Raw genomic sequence first — 18,256 nt, 5'->3', positions numbered from 1 at the left:
AGGGGGTGTTTCCATGGTGGTGATGTTGCCAGTGCAATTGTCGTTCAATTTGCATTTGCAACAGAGAATCTATATGGCAGAGGGTAATCCAGCTTTTCACCCTTGTCAGCCATGGCATGAACAGAGTTGCTGCAACTGAGAAAAACCTCCACGTGTAGGGTTGCCAGGTCCCTCTTCACAACCGGCAGGAGGTTTTTGGGGCAGAGCCTGAGGGGGGCAGGGTTTGAGGAGGGGAGGGACTGCAACGCCATAGAGTCCAATTGCCAAAGTGGCCATTTTCTCAAAGGGAACTGATCTCTATTGGCTGGAGATCAGTTGTAATAGCAGGAGATCTCCAGCTAGTACCTGGAGGATGGCAACCCTAAGAAAGAGCCAGAGGTATTGTTGTCTAGGGTGTCTCCATACTCCTGTTATCTTAAGTTGACAGGTTTTTAAAGTGTTTCACAAACCTGCAAATCCTACTGAATTAGAGACAATGTCACAAGAAAAGAAATGTGTGCATGCTGTGGAAAACAGCGCCTTTATCCATCTGAAATACCACTGCTTTTCTCCAGCCCAGATAAACCTTTCCCACTTGATTCTGCTGATTGTACACTACAAACTGGCAATTTTGATCCTGTGTTGCTAAATATTTATGCATCCGACACGGAAACCAAAATCCATTTGCCTTCTACTTTCACATTATGATTTCTCCCCACCAACCACTCAATATTTCTCAAAGAACAGTAGTTGAACCCTAGCGTTACAGAGAGGGACCGAGAGTTGCCAGGGAAGGCAACCATCCGTTCCATCGACTAAAAACCTGGAAATGCATCCAAGTCTGTAGAAGGCTAGTTGTGCCTTTACCCCTGGCTTCCAGTCCCCTTTAAAATCAAAGTTTAGACTGAGTCAATTTTGTCTAGTACTGGGCATATGAAATCACCTACTGGCTAATAAACTGTCGCTGTCTAATAAACGACTGGGCTTGATTTTTAAAAGAAAATACATCCCTTTTATGGAAAATAATGACTCCTTTAACTTGAGATTTACTTCGGGGGGAACTCTTGCATTAAAACGTGTACGGTCTGTCACTGAGGGCCAAACTAGATGTGACATTTATTATATTTTTCCCCACAGGGACTGGCAGTCGTAAGCCACCTACCGGTCCCCATGAACAACTCATTTGTACCACTGGGTGGTTGCATTTGCAAGCATCAGTGCATGAGCAGCTACACAACGGGGCAAATAATGGCTCCCTGGTTCCATTTCAGGTCAAGAAAATAGTGGAAAGAAGGAGCCTCTCCTCCCCCCCCACCCCATGGTCCCAACCAGAATCGGGATCCCACAGCACCTTTAGAGGGAGATCTCCACAGGAACTGGTAGCTGGTATATGGCTGCCTGTCCCTGTGGAGAACATGTGACATTTGGCCCTCAAAAATGCCCCTGGCTTTATGGGTATATAGGACCAAAGCATTTAGCCATCTTTAGAAGTAGATAAAACTTAGTTGCTCTACCATTACCTATATTTTATTCTTTCGTGGTAACTGGGTTTGTCTTCCTAAGAATCAGAGCAAAGGGATATACCTAGGGTTGCCAACCTCCTTCTATGAATCTCCCACGCTTGCTGTGAGCTTCACAATCTCAGAGATCTTTCAAAGAAGCTTCTAAGCAGATAGCTTTCCTGCTAGATTGGGATCAAACTGGATGTGATAGGAGCTGCTACGGTTTGGCTTGCTTCCTTTAATTTTAATTTTTTATTTTATTTTGTGAGCCCCCTCAAACAGTTTGTTTATTTTGTAACACGTACAGTGTTTCTGGGCCAAAGATAAAGGCTATTAAAATGAAGAGTGGCTTAAAAACACTTAAATATGACGAGCAACTAAATCATTTGGTACAAAAGTCTGTAAGGTAGGTTTGCCAACCTTCATGTGGGGCCTGAAGTTCTCTTGGAATTACAGCTCATCTCCAGACTACAAACATCAGTCCCCCTGGAGAAAATGGCAGCTGTGGAGGATGGAGTCTATGGCATTATACCCCACTGAGTTCCCCCTCCTCCCTAAACTCTACCACCACTAGGTTCCACACCCCACATCTCCAGGAATTTCCCAACCTGGAGCTGGAATCCATACTCTAAGCCTTTTTCTAGAACAATCTATGGTCATGCAATCTTTGGGAAAGTCATCAGATTACCAGTTCCTTAACATGGTTAAATATAATGGAATGTTTCCAAACTATAAATTTTATTTTTTTAAAAATATGTTGAAAACTACCTCAAGCAGTTTGCTGTAGAGGCAGCATATATATTCTCTAAATGAATATATAAATGGTCAGTTTGCTCCATACATAAATTGGAAAGTTGTGCATATCTAATTTTCACTACACCATGAACGTGCAAATACCAGCTGAACTCCCTGGCTTACCTTCTTACATTCTATCTTTCCAGGTACTTTCTCCGAAGCTTATCTCCAATACCAGGAGTGAGCCATACTAGAAAGCGCTTATCAGCATAGTCTTACGCAGAGTTTACACCTTTGTAAATTTATGGAAATCAGTGGACTTAGAAGGCTGTAGCTCTGTTTAGAATTGCATTTTAAGTGACCACCAGGAGTTTAGGGAGGGGAATGATCAGCTCCCTTCAGGAGTATCCCACTTTTGATATAAAAATATGACCCCCAACCCACTTCATATGTAAACAGGTCAAGAATCATGAATAAACAAATGTGGCTCCTTCTAGTTAAACCCTTAGAAGCAACTTCAGAGGAACTGCAAGTGATTTTTAAAATCTCCAACCCCAGGTATTAATGAATGCACCCATCTGCTCAGACTGCTCAGTTGGTAATAAAATCAGTACAAAGCTGTAACTATGCTCTGCTGGTTTGTTTTAAAGAAATCATAGCCATTAGCCCTCCCCTTATGCGCTCCATGTGGGTGTGTCGAGAGAGTCACAGGGAACCTTGAAAACATAACTGAACCTTGAAGAGCACTTCAAGTAAAATTCCTGTAGACAACAGGAGGGAATGTTACGCAAAATATGTTGGAGGAATGAAAATGTAACTGAATGATTGCTTGAAGAGCACCATGGTGCACAGACGAGGTTTGCCAACAAAGTCGGTATGACTCTTCTCCCCAAGGGTCTGATTAAACCTTACTCTGCCAGACCTGTGTGAGACATGGCCTGGCAAGGGGCGGGAGATGGGGGGAGGCTGGAACTTACAGAGGAGGGGTGTAATCATCCCAATGCAATGACACAACTTCTGACACAAACAGGAAGCAACAAGGTAATGCTCTAGCGCTTGGCCAAGCACTCAAGCGCTAGAGCATCACCTCGGCATGGATGCTGGTCACTTCCAGGTCACACCAAAAGTGGCGTCATCATGCAGGGATGATGCTGGGGTTGCCAGGTCCCTCTTCACTACCAGTGGGAGGTTTTTGGGGCAGAGCCTGAGGAGGGCGGGGTTTGGGGAAGGGAGGGTCTTCAATGCCATAGAGTCCAATTGCCAAAGCGGCCATTTTCTCCAGGCGAACTGATTTCTATCGGCTGTAGATCAGTTGTAATAGCAGGAGATCTCCAGCTACAGGTTGGCAACCCTGGAAGACACTCACAACCCACCCATCCTCATTTGGATGGCCAGTTTTGCCTGCCAACCAGGTAAACATGGGGGGGGTAGGGTTGCCAACTTCCAGGTACTAGCTGGAGATCTCTTGCTATTACAACTGATCTCCAGCTGATAGAAATCAGTTCACCTGGAGAAAATAGCCTCTTTAGCTATAGGACTCTATGGCATTGAAGTCCCTCCCCTCCCCAAACCCCGCCCTCCTCAGGCTCTGCCCCCAAAATCTCTCACCGGTGGCAAAAAGGGACCTGGCAACCCTGGGGGTGGGGAATGGCAACAAGTACCTGGAGATAGGGTTGCCATGTCCCACCCTGGCCAACGGCGGGGGATGGGGGGTAGGGTTGCCAGATCCAGGTTGGGAAACTCCTGCAGAGTTGGGGATGGAGCCTGGGGAGGACAAGGGACCTCAGTGGGGTACAATACCATTGTATGCACCCTCCAAAGCATCCCTCTATTTATGGCTCCCACCCACTCCAAATTTATCCTTGCACCAACAGCCTATCTCCGTTACTTAGAGATAAACAAATATAGGAGGGCTTTTATCTTGGCTAGGTGTGCAGCCTTACCCTCTGCTATGTTAGAGGGGAAATTTAAGAAGATACCCAGGGTGGAGAGACTCTGCCCCTGCAAATCCAGGGATTTAGAAACCACTGAACATGTTCTCCTGAATTGTAACTTTTACACAATACCTTGTTGTAAGTTTATTGAGCCCCTCATACTGAGAGTGGGACCCAACAGGGAAAGAGAAAAGATCCAAAAGCTCCTACAAGGAGATAATCCTTCAATCACCTCTCAGGTAGCAAAATTTTGTATGGCAGCAATGAAAATTCGTTGCCATAGAGTAGTCTCTTAGTCCAAATGGCAGATGTAACTTGGATGGGTTTTTTTTTTAAAGTGATTTAAGACTTGGACTGTAAACCTTTGTCTGTAAGACTATTTTAGTCTAGCCAAGGGCCGTAAATAAACAATCTAAGAATCTCCAAAGCATCTATTTTCTCCAAGGGAACTGACCTCTGTAGTCTGGAGATGAGGTATAATCCCAGGGGATCCTCAGATCTCACCTGGGGGCTGGCATCCCTACCTGGAGATCTCCCATCATAAGTGGGCTAGTGGGGCCTGGAGTTATCCCATAATTATAAGTGATCTCCAGGCTACAGAGATCAGCCGCACGTGATCGCCCCAGCCCCACCCCCTAAAACCTCCCACTGATGAAGAGGGGGGACATGGCAACCCTAAGTAGATAGATGGTGAATGAGAATGTGGTACGCACTGGCTTCTGAGCTCTGAATTTTATTTTCATGAAGCTACTTTTTATTTATTTTTACTTTTTTTAAAAAAAAGCATCAAGATTTTGTTGTATGCATTTGTATAGTGCTTGTAGTAAGTTCCTTGGAAACCCACACCAAAAAATGAAAAAGAAAAACCAAGTCACCGTGAAGTATTTACCTTGCTGAAAGGAAGAGGTGATTTTATGGATGCTGTAATTTTCTGCGCTGGAACATGCAGCTGAGTGTCCGTAACAGAAGCATGGAGAGCAGCCCTCTGGATTTCCCGAATCCAGGTTATAATATCCCTGCTTACATCTGTGAGCGAGAAAAAGAGAAAGCAAGACCACACGTGATTGTCCTTTTGTGCATACTGTATTGCACAACCTTTTCTCTTCCATGGAGGAGGCACACATATGCCACCCCCAGCAGCCTCCATGTCAAAAACATGTGCATGAAATAAATGTGTTGAACACTGAGACTGCTAGGAAAAATGCTCTTTGCTTCCTTGTCAAAAGTGGAGAAGGTCAAGAAAACAAGGGCAATGGAAGAAAAAATAGACAACATAGTAAAGCCTTTGGGGTTGGGAAGATTCCTGGAGTTTGATCAAACATGTCCTGGATTGCACACCTTTACCATCACTAACCCTCCCCCTCCAGTCTGGAGCAGGGTTGCCAGCTCTGGGTTGGGAAATACCTGGAGATTTTGGGGGTGGAGCCTGAGGAAGGTGGGGTTTGGAGAGGGGAGGGACTTCAATGCCATAGAGTCCAATTGCCAAAGCAGCTATTTTCTCCAGAGGATCTGATCTCTGTCACCTGGAGATCAGTTGTATTAGTGGGAGATCTCCAGCCCCCACCTGGAGGTTGACAGTCCTAGTCTGGCATGTCCCTGGACTTGCCCACCATTTCATGAAGTCTTACAAATATAGTATTTGCAGGTGTTTAACTCTCTTAGGGGAGGGGAGGCAGCATGGTATAGCCCAATCTCGTCAGATCTTGGAAGCTATGCGAGGTCAGCCCTGGTTAGTATTTGGATGGGAGACCACCAAGGAATACCAGGGTTGCTATGCAGAGGAAGGCACTGGCAAACCACCTCTGTTAGTCTCTTGCCTTGAAAATCCCACAAGCTGTCGCCATAAGTCCACTGCGACGACTTGACGGCACTTTACACGCACAACTCTCTTAGAGTTATGGGTTGCATCAAAACTAAAAACAGGTTTAAACTGAATTCAGTGCTTGTGCGTGGCATCTTTTTACATTGCAAGTTGTAATCTGGGGGAAGGGGATTCTTTTTCTGAACATACTTCACTGATGCCCATAATTGGAGAGTCTTTTCTGAATCAAAACAGGGAAGCCGTGTTCTTATACTTTGCTTTAATTTAAAAATAACTCAAGAGTTTGCTTAAGATGAGTTGTAAAAGTTATGTAGTATTCTCTGCAGCATAACAACCACCATACAAATGTGGAGGCCTTTAGAGTCAATGCAATAAATGTGTCAGAGAACTATAAGGATCTAATGGAACTGGATACATACAAGACCAATGACTGCAGTGTGCACATCTCCAAAGAAGGGACAGGCTCTCCATGAGCCCCCCACCTTCCCTTGTCCCAGAAAAGGGTGTGACATCTGGCTTTAAAAGTACGGAATGTACCTTTAGAAAGAAGTGTATAGGTCTGGGGTGGATTTCACCATGTAGCTTCACCTGCCCTGACATGGCACGGCTCCCAACGCTGTAATTAGAACGAGCTCTCTCCTGAATGTTTGCAATGGTGGGCCTATCTCTGACAAACAGCACAGCCTGGGGGCAGCCCTGTTATTGACATAAGTGTTTGGCAGGCAGATGCGCCTGGCCTCCTCCATAGCTTCTTTCAATCCACAGCATGTAGACTTAGCAATGAAACAGGCTGCCTAAGCAGGGTGCAGAAACGCCCTTCTTAGAGGGTAGTTTTTTTTAAAAGTTGTGCAGGAATTTGTCAAGAATGCTTTAGGAAATCCTGTGTTAGGCCATTGGCCTGGTAAGAAATTGGACTAAGGGCCATTTCATACACCATATGGCAGCAAATCCAAGATGGCCACTAAGTGAATGCCCGAGTGGCAACAGCAGCAAACCCTCTCTCTCTGGCAGAACTACACTTCATCAGAAACACAAGGCTTCCACCCAAAATGGCAGTCTTGGTGTCCAGTTCCCTTGGCCTCCTCCGTCCTGTGTAGTTCAGTTTATCCCTAAAGTATTTTATTGTATGTTTCCCTGCCCCAGCCAGCCAGTGATGTGACAAGCATGTAAATGATGGCGACCCCTTCTGAGTTCATTCTGATTGTTCCCTGGGAGATTGGAAAACCCCCACAGCTGACCCAAGTCTCCACTATTTCCAAGCATCACGCTTCTTCTTCAATGGAAACTGAAGTTCTCAGAGTTCCAAAATCATGTACTAGTGATGAGAGGGAGGGCATGAGAGAGAAGGCATGAGAGGGAGGGCATCTTAGGCATCTTCTCGGTATGGAGTAGGGGTCACTGGGAGTGTGTGGGGGGGAGTTAGTTATGAATTTCCTGCATTGTGCAGGGGGTTGGACTAGATGATTCTGGTGGTCCCAACTCTATGAGTCTATGATCAGATTCCATGCTTACCTGATGAACCATGCTTACCTGATAAACCCTGATGAACCTATGTTGCAATCAACATAGCCTTGGTTATTAACAAATCAAAGAGAAAGTGACATGTTGGTGGAGTCATATGCTGAGTGAAAGAACAGTGTCAGCAGCTGGTTGGATTCCTTGACAATGATTTAGTGGACCATAACCATAACCTTTAAGGATTCTACTCTGTTGATAGTTATAGACTTTATATACATACCGCTCACAACGGTCTCCTGCCACAGCCTCCTTGCAGATGCAACGTCCTGAAATACATTGACCTGTGCTGCCAGCTGGATCACAGTCACACTGGGAGAGCCTAAGAAATATGTAGTACAGTAATTTTGAAACTCAACTCAATTCTCATTGAGCATAATGTATAAGTATTTCAACATAGGAGGCTATAAGGCTTAGCTGATTCCAGTAAGTCATTCTGGTCATATACTTGTAATCCACCTGTGGATGGCCCATGATGTCAGAGGCCAGTGAAACCTTTTATCCTTTCAGGTTTGGTGAAGAGGGAGCCAACCATAAGTGTGTGTGCAAGGGCCCATTTATGGCAAGCAGGCTAGCCACAGATATGGGCAGATATGGACAGGTGACACATTTGATGGCCATTCTGGATTCTGGCGTGGGGCCCAGCTGGGTTCCCTATTGGTTTGGCTGCTGGGATCCAATGGTTAGGGTTGCCAGGTCCCAACTCGCAACTGGCGGGAGATTTCGGGAGGCGAGGTTGGGGGGCAGCGACCAGCGTCATCCACGCGATGACGCCACTTACAGTTGAAGCGGAAGTGCCGGTGTGAGGCTTTTCCTCCCCCTCCTGTTCCTATCTCAGTCTCCAGGCAGCCCGTTTCATTCCCCCAGTCCCACCCTACCACCACTCAACTGTTTAGCAGTGGTGCGGGCTTTCTCTTTTGCTCTGCCACATCCCCGCGGCTTCCCTGGCCGCCCCAGCGGTGCAAGCCCTCTCTGCTACTCTACCCGGTGTCCCTGGTTTCCCAGGCAGCTTCTCTCCCCCCCCCCCCCAGCTTTTCCCTGTGGTTTCCCAAGCAACTGGAGGAATGCTCTAGCAGTTGTGAGAAAAAAACTATGGTTCCCTTGTGATCTGCAGCATGGCTTCTATCAGGGGCCGGTGGGGGAGGGGATGACCAAGCAGCAAGCTGGTCCAGCTTGTGGTGGTGGCAGTGTGGGGCAAGTTGCTTGAGTTTGTACAGTACAGTACAGCTTAGGTGAGCACCCTGGGGCATCATTTGGATGGTGGAGAGGCCACGACGGCGCAAGGGGGAATTCGGGGGGCGGGGTGGGGGAGGAGCCGCCATGTAGGCGGCTCCCTATCCCCTTTCGGCCACTTCCGCCAGCGCCGGGAATGGCGGTGCTGCACCTGCATTTTAACAGGCTCAGCCTTGCTATTCCCTATGGGGCGAAAGGCCCTGGTTAAACAAACAAACAAAAAAGCCGCGAAACGGCTTTTTTGTTGTTGTTGTTTAATAGCATTCGGGGATCTGCTTAGGAAGAGGCGCCGCTGTGCCTCTTCCCCGCCATCCCCGTAGGCCTCAGCTCAGGAATGGCCTGTTAAATTTTTAATGGATCGATTCATTTTTAGTCTGCCTTTCTTCCCAATGGAGACCCAAAGCAGCTAACGTCATTCTCCTCTCCTCCATTTTATCCTCACAACAACCTTGTGAAGTAGGTTAGTGCGTTTCTGATTCGAGATCGCCCGGCCAGCTTCCATGACATATGGGAGATTTGAACTTGGGTTGAAATTATGTACAGCGAGTTCTTCTTTTAAACGTGGAGAAATCAGACACGTGACCCTCTCACATCTTCAACAAAAAGCAGCAAGTTCTCTTCTCTTCTAAACAGTCTGTGCCACTTCTAACTGGTGGCGGCAGCTGCGAGGAGTTGCATGACCGAACTTGCTCCCGTACAGGGAAAAGAAAACAAACCTCCACACCTATATAAAAGTAGATGTCTTCCTGCCACATGATCTGCTGTTTGGGCAGCTAAAACTTATACTGAGGCAAAGTATGATCACATATGAAGAGAGAGCTACGAGCAGTTAACTCCACCGATGTTATGATACTCACGACATTTGCCCACTGGCTGTGCAGCCATTCACTGAGAAGGAGTGGAACCCCTGTTGGCATCGGTCACATCTGTCACCCGTCACACCAGGCTTGCACTGGCACGATCCATGGGCATCACACTGCGCACTAACAGAACCTATGAAGAAGAAACAGAGAAAGCATTTGGGCAGTGCTTCTCAAAGATTTTAAAGTGCCTTTGGGGATCTTCTCTCTGTTGGGATCCAACATCACAGTGCCTCAAAAGCCTCCACATGAACACATGAAGCTGCCTTATACTGAATCAGACCCTTGGTCCATCAAAGTCAGTATTGTCTACTCAGACCAGCAGCAGCTCTCCAGGGTTTCAGCTAGAGATCTTTCACATCATCTACTTGCCTAGTCCCTTTAACTGGAGATGCCAGGGACTGAACATGGGGACCTTCTGCATGCCAAGCAGATGCTCTTACCACTGAGCCACAGCCCCTCCCCCAGCTTCCAGAATTATACGTCCAGGTGGTGAGGGCCATAAGGTACCTCTACTGCATCCTGAACTGTTGTCAGCTGAGCACAAACTGAACCTGTGGAAATGAATGAGGGTACAAGGTGAAGAAGGAGGAGATTGCACAACTTTGCCCACTCCTGTTCTCACCACTGGGAGAAGGGCAGCCCAGTTTTCACTCCTGGCCCAGAAGTCTGAGCCTTGAAACATGCATTTGGGTGACGGCCCAGCCTGCAGTTTCAGATAGGGTTGCCAAGTCCCTCTTCGCCATCAGCTCCTGGTTTTGAGGGCGGAGCCTGAGGAGGGAGGGGTTTGGGGAGGGGAGGGACTTCAGTGCCATGGAGTCCAATTGCCAAAGCAGCCATTCTCTCCAGGTGAACTGATGCTCTACTGATCGGCTGGAGATCAGTTGTAATAGCAGGAGATCTTCAGCTAGTACCTGGAGGTTTTACTAGAAAAAACAGCTCCCAAGTTGCAAACAATGCAAGACAATATAATTACAAAATAACAATACAAAGAACGCACAAAACAAAACACCGACAACAATAAACCGTGGGGAAATGCTGTGAGCGTATATCCCCGCGCCTCGGACCTGGCAAGAATGTGTAGGAAACATTTGCAAATGATACAAACAACAGGAGTCAATGTCCAGGTTTCTGGTAAGAAGCAGGTTGCTTGGTGCTTTACCAATATAAGAAGAAAAAGAAGAAGAGTTGGTTTTTATACCGCGGCTATTCACTACCAAAAGGAGTCTCAAAGTGCCTTACAATCACCTTCCCTCCGCCCCCCCCCCCCACAACAGGCACTTTGTAAAGTAGGTGAGGCTGAGAGAGTTTGGTGAGAATTGTGACTAGACCAAGGTCACCCAACAGGCTGCATGTGGAAGAGTGGGGAATCTAATCTGGTTCTCCAAATTAGAGTCCACCGCTCATGTGGAGGAGCGGGGAATCAAACCCGGTCCTCCTGGCTGGAGACTGCTGCTCTTCACCACTACACCTTGCTGGCTCTTTTCATACAGCTTCAGACACCAAGAGAATAGTATGGTTTACACAACTGCACCACAGAAAAGTGTCTGAAGGCAGATCATCAGCTAGGATCATTTTCACTCTCCTTACAGTTTCTGTAAGCAGAACAAATACCGAAGAAAACCCTCTCATGGTTGGCACAGGCCAAGTAACCCATTGCTCAGTCCAGTGATTCGGAAGATGTCTGAAAATCATGGGTGGGCAACAGGGACAACTGCCCAGGTGAGAGGTGCCCAGACCACCCACAGGCCCATCTGCCCAGGTGAGAGATGCCCAGACTACCCACAGGCCCATTCTCCAAAGGAGGGGGGAGAAGAAGAGCAGGCTCCTGCCGCTACTCGCACCTGTCTCATCCAGGGCTCAGGCAGCAGGCTTAGGGCAGCAGTCAGCAGTGACAACTTTCATCCACCATACATGCGTCAAGGGCCATTCCTTTTTTGGCCCTGGCTGGGTGTGTTTGGTGGGGTGACATGGATTCTGGGGCCTAGGGTAGCCAGCCTCCAGGTACTAGCTGGAGATCTCCTGCTATTACAACTGATCTCCAGCCGATAGAGATCAGTTCACCTGGGGAAAATGGCCACTGTGGCAATTGGACACTATGGCATTGAAGTCCCTCCCCTCCCCAAACCCCACCCTCCTCAGGCTCCACCCCTAAAACCTCCCACTGGTGGTGAAGAGGGACCTGGCAACCCTACTGGGGCCCCATCCTGCACTTTGGCCCCAGAATCACTAAGACTGCCCCTGTTGAAAATACATGGGACTAAATCGTTCTGCTGATTCCTCTACAATTCTACAGTATCCTTTACAGTTCTGACAGAGCAATCAGAAATATATTTTTCAATTAAAAAAGTAATGGGATTTGTGTGAGTGAGTGTGGACCAAAAATTAAGCCTCTTGTGCAATTAAAAAACAACACTTTACTTGTTTGTTTCTTGCTCACCAAGTTTCAACACTATAAACATCTTGCAATACATTTGCAGAAAGTCAGCACCCCTCAACCTTCCACCTACAATATGGGGATAAAATAATAGTGGCTGGACTTGTGAGGTTGTCACAAGGACAACTGAGTTCATGTATGTGAAGTACTTTAGTACGCTCCTTGGATGCCAGGCCTGATCGTCTTTTGTCAAATTGCTGCTTTCACTTCTAATGGGCTGGTGAATCTACATGAATCATAACGCAGGCAGCCTAACCCCAGGCAATGTGGTCATGAACAAAGTTTAATGTGGAAAGCCTGGAAAAGATGATATCATTCAGGGACACTTCCTTTTTTTTTTCCTGATTAGACAAGGTCTAATGTCTCATTCTCATGCCTAAGGCAGTGATTCCTTAAATGTATGCCAGGGCACACTGGGTGTACCTTGAGACATGTATTCATTAAATAGCTAAAGGCAACAGTGAACCCCCGAGTACCCTCCTATTGCCATGGTGTCTCTGTGTGAGTCAGTTTTATCAGCCTATCTCCACCTGATCAGCCCACTCAAAAGGTGGGTAATTCTCCTGCCCGCTTGCATTAGAAGTGATTGAATAACCCAAGTGCACTTGATGCAGAGATGCAGCAGAATTACCTAAGCTTCCAGGAGGCTGCCCGTTGAGTCTCTGCATGGGTTGCTGCTACACAATTGTTTATTTCCAATCTGGAGATTTACCCATATCAATTTCTTATAAGCACCAGGGACAGTCTCCTCTGAGGGTAATTCTTACAGTCTAAATGTAAATTATTTTGGTTGTAAGAGTAAACAGTGCCTTTCATTTCAATCCAGAAAACAAACGTGCCTCCTCAGCTGTTATAAATTTGGGGAACAATGGCCTAAGGGCAGCTTAAAATGTAATATGGGAATGATTCAGAAGTACAATTGAATCTCAAAGCATGAGGGGAAACACCAAAGGCCCATGGCTTGCCACTTCATTGATGTAGGCAAAGTTATATCTGTCCTACGCCTCCTCTAGAGAGCCTGCAGAAATGCATATTAATCATTCCATTTTATGCTTACAACAATTCTGCTGGCAGCCGTATGTCCACAAGGGAACTTACAAACAATTATTTGGATACATGTCTCCTCATTCCATGTTTAGCCCCTACATCTACCCTACTATACCTTTACTTGCTCTTGTAGACACATCTTAACCTTCCATGTATTGTTATAGGGCTATCTGCTGATATCTCTGGTTCTGTGCTTAGCTATTGTTATAGGGCTATCTGCTGATATCTCTGGTTCTGTGCTTAGCTATTGGGGATTGCTGTGAACTTCACTTGTTAGCTGATATGAACTCCAGCAATACTGAGGTATTGAACGGATTGGGGACGAGAAGACGGTAGGAAGCACATTGAGTGGGACAGGCAAGCAGGGAGTGTGCAAAGCAGATACTCTACTGCACATCCACAGTCCATATTGCACTTGGACATAGCTCCCAAACTATTGGCTTTCGCTCTACAGAAGGGTTTGGCAACTTCTTAAAGGAAATGTTCCTCCTCCGAAAACCAAGACAAATGGGTTTTGTGACAGGACGACTTGAACTGACACTTCAAATTCAATAAAATAACATATATACCTAACTTGTGAAGGGGTGCCTGTGTTTATACATTACAAATCAAATTATAAAAATACATGCCGCACCTTCAAGATGGGCAGCCCAATCCTGAAGGGGAGGGCAGATCTGTGGAGGTAAGCAAAGGCTTAAAAAGATAAAAATAGAAACAAGGGGGGAAATCCCCCATTGCCTCCAACATGTCTGCGCCACCCAAAAAGGTGGCGCAGTACCACCGCAGCTCAAGGGGGCATTCCCAGGGTGAAAGGGGTGAGGAAGTTGCCTAACAGCAGCCCCTCCCACAGGAATGCCCCCCTCCCACAGGAATGCCCCCCCCCCGCCATGCAGGGAAAGCCCTGCTGGTGTGGCTGTGCTGGTGGTGGGAGCTGGCAGCGGCCGGATGCTGGTGTTTTTACCCCTGCGCCAGCGCTACCTTATTCCGTGATAAAGTGGCACCTATGCTGGCACAGGGTCACACTGGCTCGTAAGGAGCTTCTCCCCCCCTTCAGGAATAGGATCTAACACATTTATTGTATTATAAACTTGCTTGAGACAGAGCCACTTCATCAGATGCCCATGATGAAAGTGAGTTCTAGCTCACAAACCATATGATAAAACAAATGCATCTTTAAGGCATCACAACACATATTCAAGGCACAGCTTTTCATTAGGTTTTTTTTGTCATGGTATTGACCAGTAATGAGTACTGGCACCTTTGGGAGTGGGGGGCTCTCCCAAGTCCTGAGGGTGAACTGGTGGAAATTGGTGCAACCTTATATATGAGTAGGAGCCCCGTGGTGCAGAGTGGTAAGCTGCAGTACTGCCGTCCAAGCTCTGCTCATGACCTGAGTTCGATCCCGACGGAAGTTGGTTTCAGGTAGCCGGCTCGAGGTTGACTCAGCCTTCCATCCTTCCGAGGTCGGTGAAATGAGTACCCAGCTTGCTGGGGGTAAAGGGAAGATGACTGGGGAAGGCACTGGCAAACCACCCCATAAACAAAATCTGCCTAGTAAATGTATTCTGCACGTATTCTGGACCTATGTTCGGAAATTCTCGTACGTACTGATCTAATTGTGGAACCAATATACATCAGACGACATTTACACAGGACGCAGTATACAACCTACAATCCTTTTAGTTACATTCTAGCCTTATTCAACTTTATTCTGTCCTAATGGAGACCTGAATAGACATTGCTGCTGGTCCCTAATGAGATGCTACCTACTAAGGTGTTTTGAAGTTATACTCTTGGGTAAGATTTATTTAATAAAATATTTATATATTTATATAATCTTTTAGGCTTTTTACAGTATGAATTTTATAAACAATGGATAATTGAGGGCTTAGCTTTTTATTTGAACTATTGTACTAAAAATATTGTAATAAATATGTTATTATACGGATTTTATTGTACACAGATACATGTAGCTGACGAAGCCATATGCGAAACGTGATTGATTATGATCTAGACAACTGATTATGATCTAGACAACACGTCCTGTCATCCTTCATTGTGGCTGTTGCTTGACTTCCAGCATACTGAAATATCTGTCATCCTTCATTGTGGCTGTTTGCTTGACTTTTAACATACTGAAATATAGTCTGAAAAGACATACAACTGATTCCCACAAAGGAAATATTCTTCCTATATAACTACTGGACATATTGGACTTACATCTGAATGGACTTGAGAGGTTTCCAAGTCCTGAATATGCTGGATTGAGATATATTACTTACCTGTATCTTGTTGTATTATATTGTATATATTTATTGTCACTTTTGCACTTTATTCACTTATAAAATTAAGCATTGCATATATTGTTTCTGTGCTGTTTTGGTTCTCCAACCTCCAGGTGGTGGCTGAAGCTCTATGGCATTGAAGTCCCGCCCCTCCCCAACCCCTCCCTCCTCCAGCTCCACCCCAAAAACCTCCCGCCGGTGGCAAAGAGGGACCTGGTAACCCTAGTTGAGACCCCAGGCCTGGTGGCAGTTAGGTGAGGAAGGCATTTGAGGCGGCCATCGGATATTAACATAAAGCAGTCTCTTGTGCCTTGAGTTCTGCTGTCTTTTTACACAGCTCTTTCAGGCTGAAGCTCAAACAAGGGCCACGATGGCAGAACGCTGCCTTGAGTGAGATGTGTGACGGGCTCCATTCCTTTTGGCTATAATGAACGGCACTGATACTGAACCCTCTCAGAGCATTTACATCACCTAGAAGAGCCGAGGTCATTAGCAGTAGTGATGATAACACTGTAACCACACAGCCCTTTAACAACGGCAAGTTTTCACATACCCACAGCTGGGGGAAGAATAGGAGAGGCAGTTAAGCACACACCTAACAAAGTGTTGTTACCACCAATCCATGAGCTAATTTTTTTTTAAGTCAAATGCTATTTTAGATGGCCTTAACATAAGCCCTGTGGCGCAGTGTTAAGCTGCAGTACTACAGTCAAAAGCTCTGCTCACGACCTGAGTTCGATCCCGACGGAAGTCGGTTTCAGGTAGCCGGCTCGAGGTCGACTCAGCCTCCCATCCTTGCGAGGTCGGTCAAATGAGGACCCAGCTTGCTGGGGGTAAAGGGAAGATGACTGGGGAAGGCACTGGCAAACCACCCCGCAAACAAAGTCTGCCTTGGAAACGTCAGGATGTGACGTCACCCCATGGGTCAGGAATGACCCGGTGCTTGCACAGGGGACCTTTACCTTTACCTTTTAACAGAAGCACTCTGTGACAGCGAGAGCAGTACACAAATACTGAAGGGAGGCGGGGCAGAGCAAGGGCAAAATCGGTTGTGAAAGAGCAAGCCCCATCTCCATCGTGCTGCAGAGACGGAAGGGGACATATAATTTGTGGAGTTACTTCCATTCTCCTTTGACTGTATACAAATTCCCCTAACGTTTCTGGCTCTGTTTCTTCAAGTGCCTCAGCCCCTCTCTGTTGCTTGTACACCTGCCACAGCCAGAGTGGTTGCTAGGGACTATGCAAGAAGCCTGTTGTGAAAGCCACGTGGGCTTTATAATACATGTGACTTGGTGCAGTTATTTTCCAAAGAGTCTGAACAGCCTGGAAAAACTCATCTTTTTTTAACTGAATCGAGCGTTCAGACAGTTGAGAATACAGCCTTTTAGGCAGGGGTGTTTCCCCACTAGGGTTGCCAGCCTCCAGGTACTACCTGGAGATCTCCCACTATTACAACTGATCTCCAGCTGACAGAGATCAGTTCACCAGGAGAAAATGGCCGCTTTGGCAATTGGACTCTATGGCATTGAAGTCCCTCCCCTCAACAAACCCCACCCTCCTCAGGCTCCACCCCAGAAATCTCCAGGTATTTCCCAACCAGGAGCTGGCAACCCTATTCCCCACGGTCACTCCCGCCAACTGCTTTGGGGCATCCTCTTGATTATGCATGCCTTTTCCATCCGTCAGAGGTCACCTCTTTCTGAGTGTTTTGCCTGTGTTTTCCAGATGCTGTTTTAGCCAGAATCTGAAAAATGTCGGCAAAATGCACGGGGAGAACAAGGCGACCTCTGACAGCTGGAAAAGGCATGCATAATCAAAAGGAAGCCCCGAAGCAGTCAGCGGGGGTGACCACGGGGCAACGTCCCTGCATAAAAGGCCTACATTTGTGCATCTTGACCTTTTCTCCTCACTCCTAGCCTTCTGGAAAGAACACTGCAACCCATTTTTGGGTCCCAAAACAGTTTGAGAACCAATGCTATGTAGTACCTGCATAATGCCAGTTGAGATCTGGCAACATAGTCTTACAAGATCTCAGCTAACGTTGCTTGGAAGAGGAACCATCCCTCCCATTTTTGTTTTCAGATATTTTTCTGGCAAACCCGGGGTAATTCCTTAGCTTGCAAGAAACATCTCCCTTGGATTTATTTTTTTTTTAATCCACACAGCAAGGATATTAGAAAACTGACAGCATGGTGAACCCTGTTGGAAGCCGCCTGGTTTAAATCAGAAGACCAAATATGCTAATGCTATTGAAACTCAAGATCTCTTTCATGTTACCCATTTTTGTATGTATGCTGACCTCAGTTTCAGATGAGACGATTCCCCAAGCTTTCAGCACTTAAAAAGGAATCACAGAAAACCCCTTGAGAAGGGTCTGTGTGGGTGCCTCTGCTCCACGTCATGGAAATAAGCCAAGCAGCCTGGAGTCCGCCTCCAGCATCGTTCCTGTTCATCCCACGGTTTCTTGGCAGGCCTGAATACTTGGGTTTCCCCTTTGCAAAATGCCAGAACCAAACTGCTTAAAGGAGTGTCTATGGCATCTGGCTTTACTGGCTCTCGCCAGGCCCAGGCCTGCTCAGCTTTTTCATACTGATGAATTCTGGAGAGTTCAGAGGCACTAGGGCTAAAGGCACCTGGAAACTGCTCTGTCCAGGGAATAGCTCCCTTGCTGGAATCAGGAACTTTGCTTGTGCTCAGAGGCAGTCTTAAAGCAAGCTAGACAAACAAACCACATAACTTTCTTATTTGTTCTGTTCTGGTATGGAACCCTAGTAGGGTTGCCAGATCCCTCTTCACCACCAGTGGGAGGTTTTGTGGTGGAGCCTGAGGAGGGCAGGGTTTCGGGAGGGGAGGGACTTGAATGCCATAGAGTCCAATTGCCAAAGCAGCCATTTTCTCCAGGGGAAC

General features: G+C 46.7%; 1 protein-coding gene across 1 annotated transcript in view; it reads right to left on the bottom strand.

Moving 5' to 3' along the window:
- Window positions 1-18,256, bottom strand: part of LAMC2 (laminin subunit gamma 2) — a 70,486-nt gene that overhangs the window by 32,147 nt on the left and 20,083 nt on the right. Inside the window, exons 3-5 of the mRNA XM_056845441.1 lie at window positions 9,578-9,713; window positions 7,711-7,809; window positions 5,040-5,176 (exon numbers count right to left, since the gene is read on the bottom strand). Of these exons, the coding sequence (XP_056701419.1) occupies window positions 5,040-5,176; window positions 7,711-7,809; window positions 9,578-9,713 (372 nt within the window). The remainder of the gene's footprint in view (window positions 1-5,039; window positions 5,177-7,710; window positions 7,810-9,577; window positions 9,714-18,256) is intronic.

This window comes from Euleptes europaea, chromosome 2, assembly GCF_029931775.1.
Source record: "Euleptes europaea isolate rEulEur1 chromosome 2, rEulEur1.hap1, whole genome shotgun sequence".
Taxonomy (NCBI): Eukaryota; Metazoa; Chordata; class Lepidosauria; order Squamata; family Sphaerodactylidae; genus Euleptes; species Euleptes europaea.
The sequence above is the reverse complement of the archived record's forward strand: the minus strand, read 5'-3'. Positions and strand labels throughout refer to the sequence as shown.